This window comes from Lotus japonicus, chromosome 2 (genome assembly GCF_012489685.1).
Source record: "Lotus japonicus ecotype B-129 chromosome 2, LjGifu_v1.2".
Lineage (NCBI taxonomy): Eukaryota > Viridiplantae > Streptophyta > Magnoliopsida > Fabales > Fabaceae > Lotus > Lotus japonicus.
In genome coordinates this window covers 64,721,060-64,745,769 of record NC_080042.1, presented here as the reverse complement: position 1 = coordinate 64,745,769, position 24,710 = coordinate 64,721,060, and the positions used below count along the sequence as shown (strand labels likewise).

The 24,710-nt window shown below is 37.8% G+C and overlaps 1 protein-coding gene and 3 pseudogenes across 5 annotated transcripts; 3 read left to right on the top strand and 1 right to left on the bottom strand.

The window, feature by feature from the left end:
• Positions 1–1,671: 1,671 nt before the first annotated feature.
• LOC130738850 (LEAF RUST 10 DISEASE-RESISTANCE LOCUS RECEPTOR-LIKE PROTEIN KINASE-like 1.2) lies at positions 1,672–15,246 on the bottom strand. 5 transcript variants are annotated; one of them, XM_057591025.1, is made up of 5 exons: positions 14,314–14,447; positions 11,052–11,515; positions 3,267–3,293; positions 2,915–3,175; positions 1,672–2,821 (listed from the first exon to the last, which is right to left on the bottom strand). In XM_057591025.1, the coding sequence occupies exons 2-5, from the start codon at positions 11,425–11,427 to the stop codon at positions 1,893–1,895; spliced, it is 1,593 nt and encodes a 530-aa protein (XP_057447008.1). In that variant the 5' UTR covers positions 11,428–11,515; positions 14,314–14,447; the 3' UTR covers positions 1,672–1,892. The 5 variants fall into 5 exon arrangements, with proteins under 5 accessions (XP_057447008.1, XP_057447006.1, XP_057447004.1 ...); XM_057591023.1 differs by lacking the exon at positions 11,052–11,515 and having other exon boundaries at positions 14,314–15,246; XM_057591021.1 differs by lacking the exon at positions 14,314–14,447 and having other exon boundaries at positions 11,052–12,313.
• Positions 15,247–18,678: 3,432 nt separating this feature from the next.
• LOC130736843 (LEAF RUST 10 DISEASE-RESISTANCE LOCUS RECEPTOR-LIKE PROTEIN KINASE-like 1.3) lies at positions 18,679–19,315 on the top strand (annotated as a pseudogene).
• Positions 19,316–20,979: 1,664 nt separating this feature from the next.
• Positions 20,980–22,980, top strand: LOC130736842 (LEAF RUST 10 DISEASE-RESISTANCE LOCUS RECEPTOR-LIKE PROTEIN KINASE-like 1.2; annotated as a pseudogene).
• A 775-nt stretch (positions 22,981–23,755) lies between these two features.
• On the top strand, positions 23,756–24,481 carry LOC130736841 (LEAF RUST 10 DISEASE-RESISTANCE LOCUS RECEPTOR-LIKE PROTEIN KINASE-like 1.2; annotated as a pseudogene).
• The last annotated feature ends 229 nt before the right edge of the window (positions 24,482–24,710 follow it).

Below are 24,710 nucleotides of genomic sequence, written 5' to 3'. Positions count from 1 at the left end.
AGGATAAGACCTGATAAAATTTTAATACTATACAGCGTTTGGTCATACACTATATAATTTGGTAGCAACACTGGTGGTGTGGTAGTGGTGGTATTGGAAGGTGATGATGATGACACTGGTGGTCGATGCTAGTGGCGGCAGCGGTACTGGCAGTGACAGTGGTGGTGGATGGTGGTGTAGGTGGCGGCGGTGGCAATGGTGGTGGAGGGTGGGGGCGGCAGCAGTGGTGGAGCATGGTGGCAGCAACGACAGTAGTGGCAACACGGTGGTGAAAGTGGTGGCAATAGTGACGACGGTGATGGTGGAGGGTGATGGTACAGGGTGGTGGTAGTGGCGATAATGATGACTAGAGAGTGGTGGTGGTGGTGGTGGTGGTGGCAGCGTTAGTGGTGGAGGCAGTGGTGGTGGAGGGTCGTTGTGGTGGTGGTGGTGGTGATGGCGGTGACGGTGGCGGCAGTAGTGGTGGAGGCGGTGGTGGTGGAGAGTGGTTGTGGTGGCAGAGACGGTGGTGGTGGAAGAGGTGGTGGTGGAGGGTGGTGGTGGAGGGTGGTTGTGGTGGCAGCGACAGTGGTGGTGGTGGTGGTGCCGGCGACCGTGGCGGTGGAAGAGGTGGTTGTGGTGGTGCTGGCGACGGTGGTGGTGGAAGAGGTGGTGGTGGTGGTGGTGGAGGGTGGTTGTGGTGGTAGCGACAATGGTGGTGGTGGTGGTGCCGGCGGCAGTGACGTTGGTGGTGGTCGTGGCGACGGTGGTGAAGGGTGGTTGTGGTGGCAGCGACAGTGGTGGTGGTTGTGCCGTCGACGGTGGTGATGATGCCGGCGACGGTGGTGGCGGTAGTGACGGTGGTGGTGGTGGTAGTGGTGGAGGCGGTGGTTGTGGAGGGTTATTGTGGTGGCGGTTGATTAAATATATTGAAGTAATTTATACATTGCACTCTTATCATGCCTTATCCATCATCTATAGGGTGGATTAAATAATACATCATTTTGATGTATAAGAGGAGATTGATGCATAAGCTTATACAATACAATGTGAGCACCAAACAATGGATAAGCTCATAATGTATTGTATAAGCTTATGATATCATGCCTAATACGGTGTACCAAACGAGTCATCCGTTCTTGAATCGTTCTTGAAAATAATTGTGATAATAACACTTACTCCTTCGTTCCTATTTAACTGTCCACTTTGAGTAGAGACACACATATTAAGGATGTGATTAATTTTGTTGATTTTCAAAAATAGTGAGAATTATTTTTCTATTTTACCCTTTAAAGTATGTGTTATCTCTCCTCATTTACTGTACTGACAAGGGCATTTGTTGTAAAAACATCATTTAATGTTCTCTTGAAATGTTAAGTAGACAGTTAAATAGGAACAAAAAAAATTCTTCAAAGTGGACAGTACATATCATATCTCTTTGTAATTGCACACATAATCGATTTCTTTTGCTGAAGTACAAAATTTACCTTGTGAAGGCTTTATTAAAGACACGGGAGATTATGCTGCAAAGACCATTATTATGTACTGGGGTTTTTTTTGAACTCATGTACTGGGGTTTAGTTGTAAAGAAAATGCAGCTTCATTGACTGGAAAATTCAATTTCTGATATCACCCATAAGAAATTATTAAAGAAAGAAATAGGGGGAAACTTATCTAAACTTGCAATTGGTATTGAAAAAAAGTGATATCTAATTGCCATATCTAAAAAAACCTAATATCATAATATATAAGTATATATACATCTCAATCTTAAAAGTTATCCGCTTTAGTAAAAACAGAACTCAGGCTGTATGTAATAGGGTGGATTTGATGCTATAAGTTTGCTGCTATATCTCTGCTTAAATATGAACTAAGATAAGGTTAACTTTTATGAGATGAAAAACAAGGGTCACTTATCCGCTAGCATTTGGTGTTGTAGACTTGCTGATACCAATTGAATCAGGTGATGGTGGAGGTGGATCATCCTTTAGCAAAACAACATCATCATCAGCTGAGGTTGAGATATCCATTACCTCAGGCTGGCTTTTAAATTTGCCATCACTTTGTATATCTTGGAGAGAATCCAACACTTCATCCATAGAAGGTCTCATATCTTTGGAACTTTGCAGGCACTGAAATGCCAACTCCGCCACCGCATTTATCATTTTCCTTGCCTTGAAGTCTGATTCAAACCCGAGGGTCGGGTCAACAAGCTCATGTAATGCTTGCTTTTGAATCTTGTTTATAGCCATGTTGGCCAAATTGATTTCATGTCTATGCCTTGTGATGTCAACAGCAGGCAAGGATGATATCAACTCAATCAGCACAACCCCAAAGCTGTAGACATCACTTTTGCTTGTAAGTTGGTAGCACTCGTGGTACTCTGGATCCACATAACCTGGAGTCCCTTGTGGAGCTGTTGAAACATGTGTGACATCCTCTGGGAAAAGACGCGAAAGACCAAAATCTGCCACTTTCACCCTAAAATGGTTGTCTAGAAGAATATTATTTGTTTTGACATCTCTGTGGATGATTTCAGATGCATGAAGATATTTCAGTGCACTTGCTGTCTCCACAGCAATATTCATTCTAATGCGCCAAGAGATTTTTCCAGGGTTGGCTTGTTTGCCATGAAGATGATCAGCAACGGTTCCATTCGAAATGTACTCATACACAAGCAACAGTTCACGACTGTGGCGTGAAGTGCATCCATAGAGTGACACCAAGTTTGGGTGGACTACACGAATTAGGATCTCAACTTCATTCATGAATTGCTCAACTCTCCTGCAATTGTTCTCGTACAACCTCTTTACTGCAACACAACGCCCATCCCGCAGTTTGCCTAAACAAGAAATATCAGATAAAATAAATCTTTGTCAGTGGTTATTGAACAGCAAAAATGTCAATAGATTCAACATAAGATGCTTCCTTTTACCAAAATACACTGTCCCGAAGCCGCCCTCTCCTAGTTCTTTGGACGAGTCAAAGTTGTTTGTGGCCTCTTCAAGTTCGGTATAGGTGAAGAGGTGCACTCCATAGTATCTACTTCCCTTCTCAGTATCATTCAAAGATAGATCTGAAGAGAGGCTTCTAGATTGCACATATGATGACTTTGCATAACTAATGTTCTTTTTGCGCTTATAGACATAGATGCCAAGGATTACTGCAAGTGCTCCTACCACAGCAGAAGAAACACCTAAGAACCATAGGAAGTTACAATTAATATACAATAATTACTGAAATAAATACATGAAAACTAAAATACGAAGGAAATTAAGATATGTTACCTATAATGACTTTCAGCTTCATTTTTCCTGCAACAATTAGAAATGAACGCAATGATGGGTTAGAATTGTGCCAATTCAAGGAGAATATGTTACTTGAATCAAACAAAGATAACACGTACGGTATACTTATGTTCTTTCACCAAAGGCTTCATAAGGGAATCAAGCATTAACAACTATCACTTAATGTACCAAAAATTGCTTGACACCCGGAAGAGAGGCAAAATGGGAAATACAAATAAAATTATATTGCACTAGCACCATTCAATTTAAAAACTAACCATACCATACTCATTTTCTATTTCATGTTAATGATTTTACTCGTTTCAGGCTGCAGATCATTTCGGTTGTTTCCTTTGTAAGTCTAAACAGAAAAAATATTCAATTTCAGCATTGGCTTTGCATATTTAGATGGATTGAGTCACCACCAACAATTATAAGTAGCTGAATCTTCATGAGACAGCTGATGATTATCAATTAAGTACACAGCTGATATTATGAACTGTGTCTATACAAATACAGCTAGTTCTCATGAGTCGTGACTATAAGCTTAGCTGCACTTTATATTAATGGTAGTATACACTGAAATATTGAATCCATAATCATCTTAACAAGGGAACTATGTTAAGCTTGAAAGACAGGTCAAAAGGAAAATGTAAAATCTAGAAATACGTAATTGGTTAGCCTATTCTGAAATCGCATACTATAATAGAAACTGCATTTGTATCTGAAAGAGATTAAAAGGAAAAGAAACTGCATACAAAAAGTATGATCATGATATTTCAAAGTGTGTTACCATCACCACAACTTTTTGGGTAAGACTTATCCTTGCAGAAGCAGAGGAATTTATAATCATCAAATCCACAGCGCCCACCACTTTTCTCACAGTATTGGCAATCAGGTGCAGTCCAATTCAATAGAAACCCCATCTTCAGAACTTCAGTGTAACTCATTCGTAATAAGCTAGAGAAATTAACAGAAGCATTCATGTTCAACGGCGCGTTAACCATGTATTGACATTCATTCAAAGAGTAGTTTTTATGCTCAAGCGCCTCCTTGTGAAAAACCGCAAAAGAATAATGGGTAGCATTTTTAGCACAGTCTACTTCATAAGTGGGGTAATCTAAGGGTTTTGTGGTACAATTATAGAAGAAAGAGAGGTTGGAATTTTCAGCACTATAGGAAAATGGAGTTTGATAAAGGCTGTAATTATACATTGGAGCAGAACATTTCTCCTCATAGACAGCTATGTTGGCTGCAGTGAATGAAGAGTTAGAGTAAGAGATATCTTTCACTAAAAGGTCATAATTAGAAGTTCTGAGAATTGGATTGTTGTCTATGCAGGTGATCTCAAAGTGAGGATAGCCACAAAATGATTCATGTTCATAAGGAATCCAAAAGGGATACTTTATGAATGGACCAGCTCCACAGCTTCTAGGTGTGCAGGCCTCAAATTTTGGATTCACAGATAGAACAGTGGTAGCCAAGAATAAAATAGTTGTAATAACAATGCATAGCTGAGGTTTATTGTAATGGAAGGAGATTTGAAGGATCATTTTGTGATTGAGAATTGAAAAAGGTAGCAGAGAAGAAGAGAGAAAAGAGTTTGGATGGGTTCTGTTGGAAGCATTTCAATGTAATGGTAGGTATGTATTATGAAAACTTACTCACAAAAACAGGCTACTTATGATTGGTGTTTGAAAAAATAGAGGAAGACAAAACAAAAGTTCAAGCAACAGATAACTAGAGATTGGCTCATACACAAAGGTGAGAAGTAGGCCAACTCCTACTCTTTGTTTTCTTCAGCAGGTAATTAGCATTTTTTTTTATCTAACAATGATAACCTCTATGCAATTCTGTTTGAGCTGCTAATCATTGCACGAGTGTTTTTTTTTTCATACACAAGACTCGAATCCGAAATTCTGCTTAAGGGAAACTATACAGGTACCACTTGAATCAAAGTAATTAGAGTTTTGTGAAGTTGTCAACTATTCTTTTGTAGTTTTATGGGTGGGTGGCCGTAATAACTAGTCAAAAGTTGAACTTCCATAATGTATAGTAGTAGGTGGAATACCCCAGAATAGAAGCTTTCATACCCCATTTCTTGTGGTTATATTTATAGTACAAATATAGTCACAATGCTACTAATACTATTGATAAAGAAGACACCGTCATCCCTAGTAATGATGACATCAAAATGAAACTGGTGGTAGAATTAATAAAATTCTGCAGGTAATACATGTATCTCAATCATTCATTTTAAATAAATTAATAAATGAATTGATGAGCAATTGATAAGTTAGAGGTTTCGTACACTAAAATACAATTCAACAGCCAAAAACTATTGGTGAGCAATTGCTGTTATAATATCTGCATCACTGCATGCAATTGTATGTATGGTTAAACATTGTTGGCTTCACTAACTTCATCTAAATTTACACTGTTCTGACAGCAATTTGTGTAAATAGTAATCTCTTAAATTTGATTTATGATCTTATGAGTGGTGGTTGATTTTAATTGGAGCAAAGCGTGTTTTTTGTCATCAAGACTGAAAATCTTAAAACAGTAGAAGAAAGCAGAAAATGAAGTCCACAATGCATGATGGTGAAAGACGTGTTGGACCAGAAAGAAGGAAAAAAAAGACTTGCTTGACTTTTCATACAAATTAATGCAATCATCAACAACTCTGTTGACAAACAAAAACACAAATATAACCTCAATTAAGATGTAGTTTTGCCAAATCAATATAGCTAATGACTCGAGCAAGTTTTATGCAGTAAAAAACTAAAGGTTTTATGGCAGTAAAATATAGCTATTATTAGTATATTTTTCAAAAAAGCAATACTTAACGAGATAAAGGATTTAAAGGGAAATTACAGGAAACAGGGGAAGATGGAAAAAACTACATGGAGACAAGGGATAATAAGTGAGACGTGAGAACAAAAAATCCAAATCATGAATAGTTGGAGAAAAATTCCTGAGGTTGTTTTCATTGGATCATTGACAGTTGACACGTTCAAAGTTAGGCATTTGGTCTAAATGAAAGTGAGGCTGTAAAGAAAAGAAACACCCAATACGTAGAGGGGACCACTGTAGAACACGACAAGAATTTAGAATTCATCAAACGTAATCGTTACCTAAACCCCCAAGAGAGATTGTTCAGTTGGTTTTAGAAAATAAGCATTTATAATCTAAATATGACCAACCTGGTCAACCCAACCCGAACCGAAACTAAAAGAATAGGTTGTGTTGGGCTCGTGGGTGTACTCGGATTCAAAGAGGGATGAAGGGTTTAGTACGGGAAAACAATGAGCCGAGCCAATAACCTGACCCTATGTCACTAAAACTTTTCTTCCCTATTTCGTTCCCCTCTTACTTGCGAAGCCGTCTCATCTCTCGCATTCAAAGACCTAATCCTCTTAACACTCAAAGACCTAATATGTCCTCGCGCCTCTGTCCTTCAGCTGCGAAGCCACCTGTCCTCTCTTTTTCTTCTTCGAGTCAGTACCACCATTGTAGAGGTAGGTACTCTCGTTTTTTCTATTCTCTTCTCTTTCCCTTAACCAATCTTTGTGATTGTAGGTTCTGTTTTGAGACCTACTTTCCTCTATTCTCTTCTAGCTAGCGCCACACTCGGCGTCTTCTCTCCTCTCTTCGGTTCAATTCGAACCTGATCTGAACCCGGTCATGATTAGTTTAGATTGGGTTTGAAGTAAAAAAACATGAAATCCAAACCGAATCAACCCGACCTCTTTTGATTGGTACAAACTCTAATTGGGCCAGAAACCGATCCGATCATATCCTATGTGTACTATTATTTTAATTATGCTAAGTAATTTTTTAATTACTCACACGATTTACAACATAATATAATTATTAAATTTTATCTTATACCAGACCAAAGAATTTCTTCATGCGTCCATGGATTTAATATGTCCTAAAGTTTTATCAGAACAATTTATGTATGGGAATAATTAAAACTTAGATTATACTAAAATTATAAGTAAGAACTAACAAAGTCCTAAAAACGCTAGTCTTGAATTTTTATAAGCTGCCAAACCAACATGTGCTGATGCAAGATCAACAATGGGCTAGTTTCAGCAACCAATACCAAAACCTCATATGAATGGGAAATGTGGGGATTACCAACTTTGGGTGAGAAGTATGAAGCCTGAACCACATACTCCAAAAGTGTGACTTGATAATTTGATCAAAGTCGTTCCAAACATCCAAATCAGTATTGACCCACAATGGGTCCATCCAATTTCCAATTACAGCTGTTCCTAAACTGGAGCCTTATGGAGGGTTGAATTGGAGGGTTCCTACTGGAAAATGGAATCCTAATCTTCAATTCTCAACAAAACATATGCCTTTGAAATGATAGATAAGGAAGCAGCAAGAAAACAGGACTATGGTATATGCAAGTAAGATAATTAAAACTCTACTTGGGAAGAGGAAAATTGAAGAATAGAGGAGAGGAGATAGAAGACATACTTTTGGGAGAAGCAGTAGTGGGAGTGGGAGTGGGTGTGGGAGTGGGAATGAAAATGGGAACAGGGCAGTGTGAGGCAGCATTAGTTCTACTTGAGCAATAGTGGCATGAAGAAGCCACTTGTTTATCAAAATCATCACCTCTCCAGGGGCAATTTATCTCCTCCCTTCCCAGGCAACTCATACAGTCCGGATTAACATAATATTTCACCTCAAACCCCTTATCCAAACCTTGCTCCAAATCATCACGGTCAATCACACCTTTTTCATAATAAGGCTCCAGAGAAAAGCCTACTGGAACTTTGATATGTCCGGTGCATTGATTATCCTTTGAAATTCTTTTCAACTCCTCCTCATTCAGGTCCATATCCACATGACCGAAAGCATATTTTTGTTGTCCGCACCCACTGAAGTTTTTTCCAGAATTGGAACAATTGTAGAATATGGTGATCTTGGACACGCTCGTGGCATACTGGAACACTTCGCCAATCAAGAAAGTATCGTCAAACTGCTTGGGAGAACAGACATTGAAATCTGTTAGCTTCATTGTCATTGTGTTATTGTCGGGGTTAATAGCCAGCACTGTGAAAGTTTGTGAGCCTATTACAACTGTAGTAGTAGTAGTGGTAAGGTCAGGTTGGCAGTTGAGGTTGAACATGTCTCCGCCGCCACAATAAGAAGGCCGGTTCTGTCCCCAGAAAGGATAAGAGATGCCGGTCAGAGTCCCGCAGTTGTATGACTCGGCCTCACAAATGGAAAAATTGGAAACCGGTGGGGATAGCGGTTGAGAATGGGAGTAGTGTGGCAAAGTGCAGGTTAGCAAGAACAAACGGAGTGTTATGGTTGTGAATATGGATGGAAAGAGCATGGAAAAACGGACATGAATATGGATATGTTCATCCATTCTTACACACATGCTAGCTGTATCTTCTTTTTTCTGTGTATTCTACTCTTCAAAATGAGAAGGAGGAGTAAGTGATCCTATGAAACTTAAATTGAGTTTTGGAAAACTGTTGATATTCTCAAGACAATGATGGCTGCGATTCTCACCACCATATACATGGTCAGTCAATGGAAGAGTCACCCGCGAAATTACCACTCTCTTTCCTTTTTCTCTTTTTCTCTATGCAATCCGCAGACCATATGATGATACAATTCATTTGGTCAATGAGTTTTAAATAGTTTCTATTATAATAATTAATTATTGGTTTTAGACACATATCATCTACATCAGACAATTCTGCTCCACTCGAAAACATCCATATATTGGCGAGATTAGCTCTCTTAATAAAGGTCTGTTTTTTTTTTTCACCGAGACATCTTCTGTCTGTTACTATGTGTATGGGAAATCAAGCACATACCACTAGAACCAACAATTTGTTTTCTGTGTATAAAATTGTATATAACTTTCTTTTTCTTCCAAGGAGATTACACTAATGATGATTAGCTGTGTTCTTGTTTTATTTATTGAGTTCAAACCTTAGTTAGTACCTGATGGGGGAAAACTCTACTTATACACATGTAATTCACTTATATTGTCTATACTTTTGAAACAGTATTTAAGGGTCTATATTATGTTTTTCCTTTTTTCAAAAATTTGCTAGACTTTAAAGTAAACAGCCACATGTGAACTTCATTCAAAACTTTAGTACGAGAAAAGTAACAAAGCCTATGCAGCAATGACTTGTTTCATTTTTTAATTTCCTGTCCTGCACTGCACTATTTGAAGTTTCAACCTAACCTACCCTTCATCTCTAACTAGATGAGTTTCACAATTGCAGGTAACATTTATATATTCTTGCTTATCTAAATAAGATGTTGGTAGGTTGACAATGACTGCCAAGGAGACTGTAATCTTCATTCTAAATCTCTAGTATGACTAAACTCATACAGCTTACACAGCAATGACCGATGCATATTTTTTTTCCTAGTTACTCCATCAGCATTGACAAGCTACGCAATAATAGTTTAGAAATGAATTGATTAACATAAACCAGTACTAATTTCAATCAGCTGAAGTCAATAGAACAGTCGCCGTCTGGCATATAAAATTTACTCAAGTTTGACTATTATATAGATTGACATAAGAATTAAGATTAACATATACCTAGTGAGAGTAAGATTTTAACCTTTTTCATGAATCAGGTTGCCAAATTAAAATGTACTAAGCTAATCATTGTAAGGCTAAATTTCTGAAAAAATGACTAGCAGGGATCACAACAGTCATTATGGAGGAAGTTTATTGAGTTGACTGAGGAGTAGCCAAATTCATCATTCCAGAGTACAATTCAGAATACAGTAAAACTCACAACTTTGAAGTTTTCAGAACCAAACATGTGGATATTGTTGTACATTTCATCAGGGAAGATGTAAATTCTGGTTTTCTCAAGTTGATTCATGTTCCTTCCATTCATCAGTTGGCTAATTGCCTTACTAAACCCCTAAAAGTGCTTCACCTTCCAAGCCTCACATGTTCAAGTTGGGAATTTTTTATATCTATCTTCCAATTTGAGGGGGACTATTACAACTAACTAATATAGATCAATTTAGTCACATGGTTAATTGTAAACCAGTTGCTAACTGATTAGTTTTTAGTTAGCTTCACTAACTTAGTTATTGGTTAGACTTAGATAGAAGTTAGTTAGATCTTCATTTCTGTTTGGCAGTGTATATATGTACCTTACTCTGATTCCAGAGATCATTGAATTGAATCATTCAATCACTTGCATTCTTGTTAACCAAGACTCCTAAAAGTACAAGTTATCAGGTTAATATTGATGAATGGTTCTAATTCTCTTACACTACTGATGGAAGGGATTTGGTTCGGTTCTTTCTAATGGGAACGCATATCAAACAAAAACGAAGTTTGAAGAAGATCTTCCTCTGCACATTTCTTTGAATGTTTATGCTAATTATTACAACTTGTTAATTTTCAAAAGTCAATGTAAGCCAAATGAGCCTAACACACCAAACCGAGATATGACTTTAGAAAATTCAAACATGCTATCTTATTGCCAATTCTTAAATAGTTCAATCTCATCTTTTATTATAAAAATTCAGATCAGAACAAAGTAAAAGATCAAAAGGAATCATTCTAAGCCAAAGAGCATTTTAATTTGACCACGCAAACCAAACTATTTCATGTCTACAAAAAGGACCTCTACCTAACCTGCCAGAGTTGATCTAAGGTATTTGGATCATCAAAGAAAATCTAAAGCCATATAATCCAAAGAAATACGATTATTCAGCAGAAGAACCTAACCAATATTAGGAAAAGGAAGAAAGAAGAATACATACTCTTATGATAATTAGACTGATCTGGTTCTGAATGTGGTGATAGTGCTTGTAGTGGTGTTTGTCTTAATCTTGGTTCTGGTAATGGTGACAATGCCGGGGCTATGCTACAAACCCCACCATTAGATTGCTCTTTAGGACATAGACACATAAGTGCATTTAGAGATGTATTGTATCCACATCTCCCACCAGATTTTGTGCATCCATCACATTTATCTCCATCCACTCCACTCCACCTAACCTCAAATCCTTGAGCTAAAACAGATTCCACAGTCATGCCATTCAAGAAGGAGTTCTGGAAAGCGTCTTTTGACGCTGGAACCGTGATTTTATTTTTGCACCCAAGACCATCGAAATTAACCACATTTTTGCTTGACATGAAGTATCCTTGATGGGGATCACTATCTGTTCCGCAAGTAAAAGATATAGAAGCTGTGGAAATAGGCGAATACGAGTATGAAGGAGGCCTGCAGTCATATAATAGAATGAAGTCATCATCATTAGAGGTGTAGCTGAACAAAGCCAAACCCAAGCTGACATTGGCATAGTGCTTAGGACAAGCGCCATTCAATCCCAATGAATCCAATGTCGCGATCTTCAAAGTTAGAGAGTTCTGACTAATATTAAGGACAGGGAACTTCTGGGACTTGATCTCAATTGTCGCGTTGCCTTGCTTGCAATCAAGCTTGAAGTTTGGATTCCCACAAGAACTTGGTTGGTTACTACTCCAAAATGGATAGCTAATGTTGCTGAAATTCCCACAGCTGAAAGGTGCACAAGCTGTGTACAATTCAGCATCACTAGCGGCATATGTTGGATAGAAGAGAAGTGAGAGGTAGAAAAGGGTGTAGATGAATGAAAATGGTAGTGGAAGAAGAGGAAGAGCCATGTGTTGGGGTGTTGAAAAGATTGTCATGAATCCATGATTCAGGAAGGACCTAATTACTTAGCAGATGAACTATGTTAAAGAGGCCAATGGAATGAGTAAGAGCTCAACAACCTCAACCAATATATATATCCAAGTCAAACAAAATGACATGCAACTAGTTTGGTACAATCATAAAAAAATATGTTGAACCTTTGGAGGTACATAAAGAGGGAGCTGTCTAACAATTAAAAATTGATTTTGCAAGCGTTTACCAATTAGATAGAATCCACTCAAAGGATATGATGTTTTTTTGTCACAAAAGGTTTATGTGACTAGCATTTTTTCAATTCTAAGGAAGGCCAATGATAAAACAGCAATAATTAAGAGAAAATGGAAAAAAATATAATGAAATATATATAAAGAAATTAGAACAAAGAAAGGGGAGGTGCATCACTGCAAGCAAGTTAAGATTGACCATTACCAAAAAAAAAAACTCATGTGATGTGGTGGAAAATCACTGTCCAAAACTAGTTGGAAAATATTAATTAAGATACCAAATATTTCACCGACTGGTTTTTCTTTCATTTTTCCCCTCCCTTACATTACATGTATTCACGTAGTTCTCTCTTTGGGTGTATTCACCGACTGTTTGTATTCACTAGCAAACATGGTTTGTTAGTTCACATTAGAAGCCACCTGTTTTTTTTTTGTCAACAGCAAACAGGGTTGTCCTATCCCCCGCAAAAAGGAGAGTCAACCCAGGAAAAAAAATCTTTGTTTCAATTTGGGCTTTTAAGATCTTTTCTTTTGGGTCCATAGTTTTCCATTCCAAATTCGGGCTCGTCGTTTTTGCTAAGTTGAGGAAACAAAAACATGCTCATAACCAACATGCACATGACCTTCAACAAAGAAAATTCTATATTTTTTTACAAAATAAAAAATAGTATAATTGTTTCCCTTTTATTAAAATTGGTATCTAACTTCCTAATATAGTTGTTATCTTATTAATTTTTAACTATTCAATTTTTCAATCATCAATAAGATTTATTTTAAGTTAAGAGTATAATTCATAAAATATAATTATATTTCTCTTGAGATTATAAAAGCGACAGATGTACAAGAAGTAATAGCAAAAGATGATTAATGGTGGAAAAGGGGGAAGGTGTCATGCAGTGTTAGCAATAGACTATACTGAGTGGTGGTGGTGGTGGTGGTGGTGGAGGGTGTCGAGTTGTGTTAGATGTGATGGGTGATAGGTGACAATGGTGACAAAAGATACTGCGAGTTGGTGGATGCCTAACAGCAATGATCGCGATAGAAAATCTTGCAACAACAACAATGGCGGATGGTAGGGGTCTGAGCCGAATTGGGCCTACCAAAACTAAGCCCATTTTTTGTGATCGAAACTGGACCAGTCAGGTCGTCAGACGAGTCAAGCGGGTGAACAAATCTAGTTTTCTACAGTTTATTGCGGTAGGTTTTGGTTTGGACTCCAACCCGACCGAACTAGATCTTAAAGAAGAAGAAAAAAGCTGAAGCTCCAGCCTAGGCCATAGTCTAACCCTAACCTTATAAATACTCTCACTAACCACTAAACCTAGTCTTCAGCCTATCTTTGCAAGCCCTAGCCACCCCGATCGTCACTACACCACTTCTCCTCTCTTCTCCAAATCTGAAAGCGTCACTTCTCATACATGGTTTCAATTCACATCACCAACGAGTTCATCCTCTATGCCTCCATCCTTCGTGCCTCCGCTGCATGCTTCACCAACAAGGCCAAGTCTTTAACTTTCTCTAGTTTGTCATTGTCATATCATTACCAACGCCGAAGAAACTTGGACAAACCCGATTTTTAATCCTTTGTTAAAGATTTTTAATCTTCTGTTGAGATTTTTATCGAAGCTTTCAAATCTTGTTTTATTTTGTATATCATGATGTATTTGGATCTAAAGCTTGTATTGAAAATGATCTTTTTTTAAGTTTTTATTTTTCTTGGCTTGTATTCTCTCATCACGAGCTAAGATAGACAACCCTTCTAAGTTCTAACATCTTTGTAAGTTACTAAGTTGGACTATCTCATCTCTCTTCTTTTTCAGAAATAGCATATCTTTTATTTCTCATTTCTCTCTATCAAAACACATTTTTTCAAAGTTCTATGTTAGAATGATAAATTAAACTATACACATTCCAACCTGTTAGATCAATCAAACATTGCGTCCTAAACGAACCAGAACATCCAATCAATCTACAGCTAAGTTTAGAACCTTAATAAGCAATTTCTAATGAACTAAACCACATGAAGTGTGTGTGCATGTGAAGCAACATATACTTTGTGTGATGACCAAAAAGATTTGCAAAAAAGTCTACACAACTTGGAACAAGTAAAAACGAGTGTACCTTTCATGCAACTTCTAGCAGCAACTCTGCCATCTTTGCACATGCAATTGGACTGCTTAGTGGTTTGATTATGTCGACAAAACCCACCAGACAACTCGCACTCAGCACAATCCTCAGCTCTGATCCAATCAAGCACGAACCCTTTCTGCATAGCCTCACCAAACCCAGTGATCAAACCACCACCAACAGCATCAATCTCATCATCTTTCACAGTGACCACAACATGCTCGACACAATGCTTAGCCCAATCAAAACCCTCCTCTGTTTCATTACCCTTCACAAACACATAAGACTCCCTAGTATCACTACTACTGTGCTTCAAGCACCCTATTGGGTCCGCAGATGAAGGGTGAGCACTGCAGTTGAAGTAGAAACTGAGGTTCAAGTCTAATGAGTTGAAAGATAGAGGAAGGTTGGTTATGGAAACATTGTGTTTTGCCCTGGGACATGGTTTGTTGAGTACATCTATGTCAACAAGAGTAATTGAATGTTGGTCATAGTTTATGTCTGTCACATAGTATGTGTCACTTCGGAGAGCCATGATGGCCTTGCCTTCAGAGCATTCAATCCCAAAATCAGGGTAGCCGCAAAATTCTCCAGCAGCCATGGTGTTGGAATGCATCCAGAAAGGGTAGTCAATGGAAACATTGCCACAATTAGAAGGAGCACAAAGTGTTGATGTGTTAGACCCATCAGCAGCATAACATGTTATGAGGAATAAGGGGATGGACAGCAGTGCAAACAGGGAGTGCAGGGGTTTTGACATGGCTTAGTGGATTCAGAAATGGAAAGCTAGTAATTCTACTTTGGGTATTGAATTTTGAGTGAGATTAGACTGCTTCTTAGTTCTTATATAAACCTGTTAATGTTCTTCCATGTGATGGAGCAGTCAAAAGAAGATTTTTAAGGGTTTAATTGTTTAATAAGGTTAGAGGGTCCACTTTTTTTTCAAGTTGTTCTAACAACCATTTTAATCATCATGACATTAATTTTCTTGAGACTTATAAATTACTCTAAGTGAATAAACATCTACTAAAATTTTTTTTTATCATACACACTGTTTAGAAATTGAACTCAGGGCTAAAAAATTAATGAGTCAAGTTATCTATTAATTGATTTTGTTGTAGAAAGTCCATTTTTTAGTGGGAAAGGAATCTATCTGCTCAAGTGGGCATGCAATGCAGCAAGCAAAGTCACGTATTATTACTCTTTTGTTTATACTTTGTACTATTAGCAAGTTAATTAATTATTGCAACTTCTTTGTTAAGCGTAATACTATAACTCTTAAATGGCAAGCTTTATGGGAAATTTCTGTGTGCATGATGATGAATGATGGTTTTAGAAGGCTCAGGGACTTGGTGGCCAAGCTTCAGAAGAGGTCAAACTGCAAAATTGTAAAAAATTTGGTGAATGATGACTGAAGACGCGGTTCCACATCAAGTCCTTATTGGTTTTAGAAAAAAGGTTGGGATATGATTATTAAAATCATGGTTGAAGAATATAAAACTCTAGAACGCGTGCCTGCCACGATCCTTGGCAATATTATAAGCATTCTCCATTGCATGTGTTCACTGGTTTTAGTCAAGTCGAAGTAAAATGATGTCATCTATTTAATGTGTCAGAAAAAAGCCAAACACCAAAGTACTTGAATAATATGATAAGATCAAAATTAATTGCATTTTGCAATTTGTGGTCGATGAAATAATAAACAAATCAACCATTAATTCTATGGGCGGTATAACTCGAATTCCAGTCCTGTTTGCAAGACACTGGAATTAGAGGGGAAAGGGTGCGATCTACAGATTAGTGTTACTCGTAGTTTAGGTGAGAAAACTGACAAATGGAAGAGGGGTCATTTGATATTTTGATTCCAATTCAACCCCGTGCCTTCCATCTACCGAAGCCATTAAAATAGATTAAAGTTACCAAACAATTTTGTCCTTCTTTAGTCCTTTTTTGTTTTATATTTTGAATAAAAACTCAAATTTCAATTTTAGAAATCGAGTTTTAGTTTGACAGAGTTTTAACTTTTTTTTTTTAAAATGGAACAGAGTTTTAACTTCTAAGTTTTGAATAAGTTGTTGCCACATTTTTTTTTAGGCAAGTTGTTGCCACATAATGGTCAATATAATTATTAACTTTGTAAATTTACAATAGTGGAGATAGCGATGATGGAATAATGGAGGCGATAGGTAGCATTATGGTAGAAGTCGATATTACCAAGTGACGACGATGGCGGCGCAATGGTGGTAGAAAGTGGCGTTGGTAGCGGGGGAGGTGGTGGTGACGATGACAATAGGGTAGGTGGTTCTGATGGAGGTGGAGAAGGAGAAGGAGGTGGATGTTACTTGACGGCGGATTGGCAGTGACAGTAACGATGAGGGTGGTGGTGGTGACATGACGGTGGTGGTAGCAGTTGAGAGCTGGAGGCTGTAGTGGTTGTGGAGGAGGCGACATTATTAACTTTTCTTCGTTGTGTTTATTTTAACGGTGGAAGAAGCATTGGCAGTTGCAATAGCTAAACACACGCGATCAAATGCACAGACAACAAGCATCAACGATAAAAACTTGTTGCGATTATAAATCACACTCACAAAGAGAAAGTGCACTGTACTCTATCGCTCAAGTAATATAGGATCGTGGAGTCTCAATTATCAAACTCAATGGACGAGGAAAACTAACTAACTCTTGGGCGAGTTCATAGTTTAGGCAAATATAGGTTTGAAAGAGGCATTTGATCATCAAGTAAAGAAAACACTAATTAAGATAGAATTCAGATAGAGGGGAGCCTCGAGATTGAAAAGTAATTATATCATCCCCCACATTTTATATATGTTATACTAAGAATTTACGTGTCAACTATACGTCTCATGTTCTAGATAAACTACAAGGTTATACCTAAATAACTTAACCAAGGACACAACTTAGTCGCAATTGTCATGCAAAACATGATTGCTTGAATAAGATTAAAACATAGAAACAATCTAAGAGGTGTTTCACGACTAATCATAGGCTAGTTGAAAACAAGATATCTCTCGAGGTATTTCAAGACCTTAATATCTCTCATTTCTCATTCTCTTCCTATATCTCTCTCTTTTTATCCTTATTTTCTTTTCTTATTAAATTACTCTTTATATCTCTCATTTCTCATTTATATTTGTATATTATCTTACTAGGTGTTATTTGATTTTGATTGTGTCCCCGAAAAAAATTCACAATCATGTTCTCTCCCTCCCACCAACACTTGCACACACACAAAAACACATCACATATTCTCTCTTGTTCACTCATGTTGGTTCAACAAATACACATGCCAGCACAGACTAAAAGGAGATCGACCACATTCAAAACATAGCATAGACTAGGGGATTGGATTTATTTGCTTAAAAAGGAAAAACTCCTCCAAGAAGTTTCCACCATAGTCATATATTGTTCTCCCATTTCCAAGAATAAAAGACCAAACTTTGTTCACTTCTACTTCAAATGAAATTAAGTGGCACATGCAAGATAACAAATTTAGTTCATTTGTAAGTAACCTAAAATTTAGGGGCTGAAGATTTCAAAATGTAATTGTTCCATTATGGCCTTGAAGGTGGGCTGTGAAGGTTGGCTGAAGATTTCAAAATGTAATTGTTCCATTTGAAAAATGTAATTATGTATATTTGTTTATTTATTTACTATATGTGTGCTTGGAATTCTGAACTAGTGTAATGTGATTTTGGTTTCCAGGCCTCCTCACCACAATCTCTCTGTTCCCCGTCGATCTCGCCACCGCCGCCAATTTTGAGGGCGAAGGTATGTGCAATCCAGTAGCAAAGAAATGTTCAGTTTTCCCAGTTGAGTTTGTTGGTGAGTTATTTGCTATCCTGCAAAGAGTTATTGTTTTCCATGATTTGAGAAGCCATGTTATTTGCAATAACTATCAGTTGTAGTTGTATCTGCTCTATGGCAACAACTTCTTGGATTGTTTCTATTCTATTTCTTTTTTCTTTTTTTTGCATAAACATTCTATGTGTGTTTGTGGGTGTTCTACGTGCGTGCTACGTGTGTATTGCGTATGTGTAGATAGATTGATGAATTCACTTCTGTCAATTGACCTGAACTTATCCTTTTGTATGAGTACATCCCCATGGAGTCGTTGCTAGGCATCTTCTTGGTAGTCGAGCAAACCTGGACTGTCTTAGACTAGTAGAATGTATATTGTCGTGGAGATAGCCGGTGCACTCAAATGTCTTCAACTTCATTTCTAAAGTAGTCAAAACTACCCCGGTGGTGCTTATTCATCTTCTTCACTGCAACACTACGCCCATCTCGCAGTGTTCCTGAATAAGAAATATTATTAGAAAAAAATTTGTCCCTCAATAGATGCAATGGATGCATGTTCGCAATAGCCTTGAGCTTCTCCTTGTGTATGAGTACATCTCCAATGGAACTGTTGCTGAGCATCTTCACGGTAGCCGAGCCAACCTCGCACTCTCTTGGCCAAGTCGAATGTGTATTGCTGGGGAGACCGTAAGTGCGCTCAAATATCTTCATGCAGCTGAAGTCATCCACCGATATGTGAAAACCGTTAATATTCTGCTTGACATGCATTTTCATGTTAAACTTGCAGATTTCAGTCTTTCACGGCTTCTCCAGCATGATGTCTCGCATGTTACAACAAATCCACTAGGGATACCGGGGTATGTGGATCTAGAGTACAGTCAGTGTTATCGGCTTACCAGCAAAAGTGATGTCTACAACTTTGGAGTTGTGCTTATTCAACGGATATCATCCTTCCCCGTGTTTGAGTGGCATACAGCAGAAAACCTTTTGGCAAACATTGCTATCACCAAAATTTAGAACCAAGAATTGCATGAGTTGATGCACCCATCACTTGGATTTGATTCAGATAGCAAGGTCAACCAAATGATCAATTTGTGTCGCCGAGCTATCATTTCGATGCTTGCAGAGTTCTAGAAGTTTCAGACCTTCCATGGACGAAGTTCTGAATACCCACTAGCATATACAAAATGATGGCAACCAACCTGAGGTAATAGATATGGCAAGCTCACATGATGATGAAATTGTGCTGCTGAATGATGACCCATCTCCATCAACCAAATGATTAGTGTTTATGTGTGCTCTACGTAAATGCACGTGCGTGCACGTGTGTACACCATGTGTGTAGATATATAGATGGGCATTTCTCTCAATAGACCTGAACTTCTCATTTTGTATGAGTACATCCCCATGGATCTATTGCTAGGGATCTTCTTGGTAGCCGAGCAAATCATGGACTGTCTCGGCCTAGTAGAGTGTATATTTTCGTGGAGACAGTCGGTGAACTCAAATATCTTCACGCAACTGAAGTCATCCACCGAGATGTGAAAAACGATAATATTATGCTTGACATGCATTTTCATGTCAAACTTTTCAGTGTACTTGGTCAGCCCAGTTTGGAAGCATGCGAGGATGAATGAGACAGTGAGGGAGGGGCTCTTTGAACAAAAGTACATAAAGTTCCATTATATTATTCGATTCTATGTATCATGACTTTGGAAACTTTTAGAAATAAAAAAAGTGACAGTTGTCATGCATTTAATTCCATACTACTTGGTTTGTCCATAGTCATAGATAATTATAAATGTCCATTTGATTTCACTCTCATCTCACCTCCGTATTTAGAAACCAAACAAAGAAAGTGAGAAACACTAACTCAACTCAACTCACTCAACATTTCAAACTACACTGACACATTTCAACTACACTGACACATTAAGGTGAAGTTCAAAGGAAGGTAAACATTTTCTCTGAAACCCGTCCACGCTTCCTCGCCACAATCCTGTCGACCTCGCCACTGAAACCCGCCGCCAATTGACTCCACCAACGTTCAGTAACTCAAGATTCCTACTCTGCTCTGGTATGTTATCCGGTAGCAAAGAGTTATTGTTTTCCTATTTAGTATTTTAATTGATGCTGATTTATTGGAGTGAGGTTGTCTTATGATTGATAAATTTGTTTTGTGAATGAAAATAGATTGATAAATTTACGGTGTTTAAGAGTAGGATCATTTGTTAAGTTATCTTGGCTGAGTGTGGGAGAAATCAATATGCTGATGTGAGTATGTGTGGAATGGTACTGGTTCAGGTTTTGGTCTCTACCTGGTGTTTTTATATTCTACTTTTTTTTCATAAACATTATGCTCTACTGTAGCAGCTGCCTGGCTCCTTAGACCTTGATTATTTGATTCTCAAGTTGCTATTTGACCCTTAAGGCTAGAGATAGGATAAATAATTTAGTATTTTACAGGAGTATTTATAAAAATGGGATAATTTTAAGTATTTTGGATTTGCTTACCAATGACAAAACAATGAATCACAATCTGTAACAAAGGAACCAAACTTGATTCAGAACATGCACAAACACAAATGTTACCCTTAGAGAATCTGCTAGTAGCAGACATAATTTGATTTGTACCTGATCATCATACATGTACCGTAGGTATGCTTATCTCATGTTTAATTATTTTGATTCTTTTGTAGGTTTGTTGGCGCTGACTGTTGGCTGTGTGCTTCAATTATCCTAGTGTAGTTATTTTACAAATCAAGTAGGTCACTATGTTGAGTTTCTGCTACTTCCGTCTTTTTTCTTTGATTTCCTTTTTCCTTATCTTCTTTTCAACCAATGTGTCTTGCTTCACTAAAGGGTACACGGCTTGTGCACCCTTTAGCTGTAACAATTTCTTCGGTTACAACATTTCTTACCCATTCTCAGACAGTACTCAACCGGATTACTGTGGGCATCCGGCATTCAGGCTCACTTGTCATAAAGGCACGGTGACCATGAACAAAAATTCCCAAAAATTCCGTGTCCTCTCTATTTCTCATAATTCTAAACTTTTTATCGTTCAGGCATTAGATTTAGAGGAATTGGATGGTGCTTGTACCGAGCACTATTTCAATGTCAGCTTAGATTTAGCTTTCTCCCACTACACCTCCAGGGATGATCAGTATACCCTTCTGTTTGACTGTGATCCCATCCCTGTCAACTCTTCCTTGAGTTCTATACTTTTTGAGTGTGTGAGAGATGGTCATATCCATAAAGGACACTTAGTCCTAGCTAGTGATGCGGTCAGTTTTGCTCATATGGGGTGTCAAAATAACATCACAATCCCTGCCTTTAAATATGCTGTCAAAAAAAATATCCTGTCAAAAATTACTTCGATGTGACACCTATTTTTACATTAGGATTTGAGGGTGAGGTTAATTGGGGTGACGTGGACGAGTACAAATGTGCTGGTTGTGTAAAATCCGGTGGAAGATGTGGATACAACACAACTGTAATGAAGTCTCTGTGTCTTTGTCTTGAAGGAAAATTTGGGGGAGTTTGCAGCAAAGAATCGTTCCATCCTACTACGGGTATGTGTTCTTCCTTTTCTTAATTTCTATTCTCAAAGTGCATTAACAAGTCTAATACATGTAACATGTAGCTGAGCCACTTTAAAAACTCAATAGTTAAATAAATCTTCTTTGTAATAAATAAGTGTAGAAAGATAGTACCATTCAGTAATTTGGATTGTGACCGCCTTGTCGTAGGGAAGAGACATCGTTTATCGGGAATGAAAATGAAAAGAAGAATTTGTTATATATTTTCTCTCTCTGTTTTGTTTCCGTAAATGTTCAAGAATCCATTGATTCTTGAACTCGAGCTCTGAGAACACCGCAAACAGATAAGAGAGATTTGCAGATGAAAAACATCATTTTCATTGATTAGGGTAATTACAAAATGCAACTAGAATTTGTTATATAAACAGAACTAAGAGCCACTAACTGAACTAAGGTTAACATCTAACTATAGTTACAATTAGTTTTTTAACTATGATTAAATACTAACTATTAACATAAACTATTAATAGATAATACTAGGGGTTGGATCTAGTGGTTGATGAACATCACAAAGAGGATAGAAGGGTGTACCTGAAGATATGTGCTTATGTGTGCTCTACGTAAGTGCATGTGCGTGCACGTGCGTGCACCATGTGTGTAGATAGATAGATGGATGCCTTTCGCTCAATAGACCTGAACTTCTCCTTTTGTATGAGTACATCTCATGGATCTATTGCTAGGCATCTTCTTGGTAGCCGAGTAAATCTTGGACTGTCTTGGCCTAGTAGAGTGTATATTGTCGTGGAGACAACCGGTGCACTCAAATATCTTCACGCAACTGAAGTCATCCACAGAGATGTGAAAACCGATAATATTCTGCTTGACATGCATTTTCATGTCAAACTTGCAGATTTCAGTCTTTCATGTCTTCTCCGGCATGATGTCTCGCATGTTACAACAGTTCCACTAGGGACACCAGGGTATGTGGATCCAGAGTACAATCAGTGTTATCAACTTACTAGCAAAAGTGATGTCTAGAGTTTTGGAGTTGTGCTGATTGAACGGATATCATTCTTGCCTGCGTTTGAGTGGTATACAACAAAAAAACCTTTTGGCCAACATTGTTATCACCAAAATTCAGAACCAAGAATTGCATGAGCTGGTGCATCCATCACTTGGATTTGATTCAAATAGCAAGGTAAACCAGATGATAAGTGGTGTGGCGGATCTAGCATTTCAGTGCTAGCAAAGTTCCGGAAATATGAGACCTTCCATGGACGAAGTTCCGAGTACTCTCTAGAATACACAGAATGATGACAAAAAACCTGAGGTAATGGATATGTCTAGCTCACATTATGATGAAACTATATTGTTGAATGATGACCCAACTCCATCAACATTTTCTGTTGCAATATCTTAGCTCTTATGTAATAAGTTGAATGATGAAATTTTTCTTGTTGAAACAGTAGTGACGCATAGGGATTATTCTCAACTAGACTGAGACCCGTGCGATGTGCGGTTGCTAGAATTATTATTTTTTACTTATAAAGTTAAAAGTGATCCATGTTAGTTTGTTAAAAATTCCAATGAACCATTAAAATGTGTATATTGTCTTAGTAAAGACCTTTCTTGTTAGCATGCATTTTTTTAGTACAGTTTGATCTTTTCTACATTCGTTTTCCTTTTTTTTCCGTGAAGATTTTTAATTTAATTGAGGGCTCAGCAAACATATATTAATATAACAAACTTTTCAATAAATGTTATGAAATTTAAATTTTAGAGGTAGTGATAGAGTTTGTGTATTTTTTTCCGTATAAAATCCTCTTGAAAAAAAAAATCAACAGAGCAATTGAAATGCATAATTTTCCAGTGATGAAAACCACTATTAGCAATTAAGAATACACAGGCAACTTGTACATAACTATAGTCCAATGTTCAATATGGATACATATGTTAAATGAATAATTTGCTTTGCTTGGTTTCATGATGAAGGACTTCTTGATGTATTTAGTATGTTTGTTGAAGTGAACCTATAACAATTAAACTAGGACTTCTTTCTACTAATATTTCTTATCCAGGAACATTGCGGGATGGGCGTAGTGTTGCAAGGAAGAAGATGAATGAGCACCATGGGGGTAGTGTTGACCACTTTAGAAACGAAGTTGAGATCCTAACTGGGCAAGTGCACCCAAATATGGTGTCACTCAATGGATGCACTGCTCGAAATAGCCCTGAGCTTCTTCTTGTGTATGAGTACATCTGCTGAGCATCTTCGCGGTAGCCGAGCCAACCCTGCACTCTCTATACTAAGTCAGATATGTATTGTTGTGGAGACAACCAGTGCGCTCAATATCTTCACGCAGCTGAAGTCATCCATCGAGATGTGAAAACTGATAATATTCTGCTTGACACGAATTTTCATGTCAAACTTTCAAATTTCGGTCTTTCACGTCTTCTCCGGCAAGATGTCTCGGACACTGGGGTATGTGAATCCAGAGTACAATCAGTGTTATCGGCTTGCCAACAAAAGTGATGTCTACAGTTTTGGAGTTGTGCTGATTGAGCGGATATCATCCTTGCCTGCGTTTGAGTGGCATACAGCAGAAAACATTGTGGCCAACATTGCTATCACCAAAATTCAGAACCAAGAATTGCATGAGCTACTGCACCCATCACTTGGATTTGATTCAAATAGCAAGGTCAACCAAATGATCAGTGGTGTGGCCGAGCTAGCATTTCGGTGCTTGCAGAGTTCCGAAAGTTTGAGACCTTCCATGGACGATGTTCTAAGTACCTTCTAGCATATACATAATGATTGTAACCAACCTGAGATAATGGATATTTCAAGCTCACATGATGATGAAATTGTGCTGCTGAATGATGACCCATCTCCATCAACATATTTCATTGCAATATCTTAGTTCATATGTTGTTTCAGGTGACCCATCTCCATCAAAATTGTGCTGCTGAAGATGTTTTCCTCCACTAACTACTATCAAATCTCTTTCAAGACTCAATCGTAGTATAATA

Coding starts and splice junctions, on each gene's coding strand:
- LOC130738850 (XM_057591021.1), bottom strand. CDS start 11,964: ATGACAATCTTTTCAACACCCCAACACATGGCTCTTCCTCTTCTTCCA. Junction 3,176..3,266: donor GAAGCTGAAAGTCATTATAG/GTAACATATCTT, acceptor TATGGTTCTTAG/GTGTTTCTTCTGCTGTGGTA. Junction 2,822..2,914: donor CTTCGGGACAGTGTATTTTG/GTAAAAGGAAGC, acceptor TTTCTTGTTTAG/GCAAACTGCGGGATGGGCGT.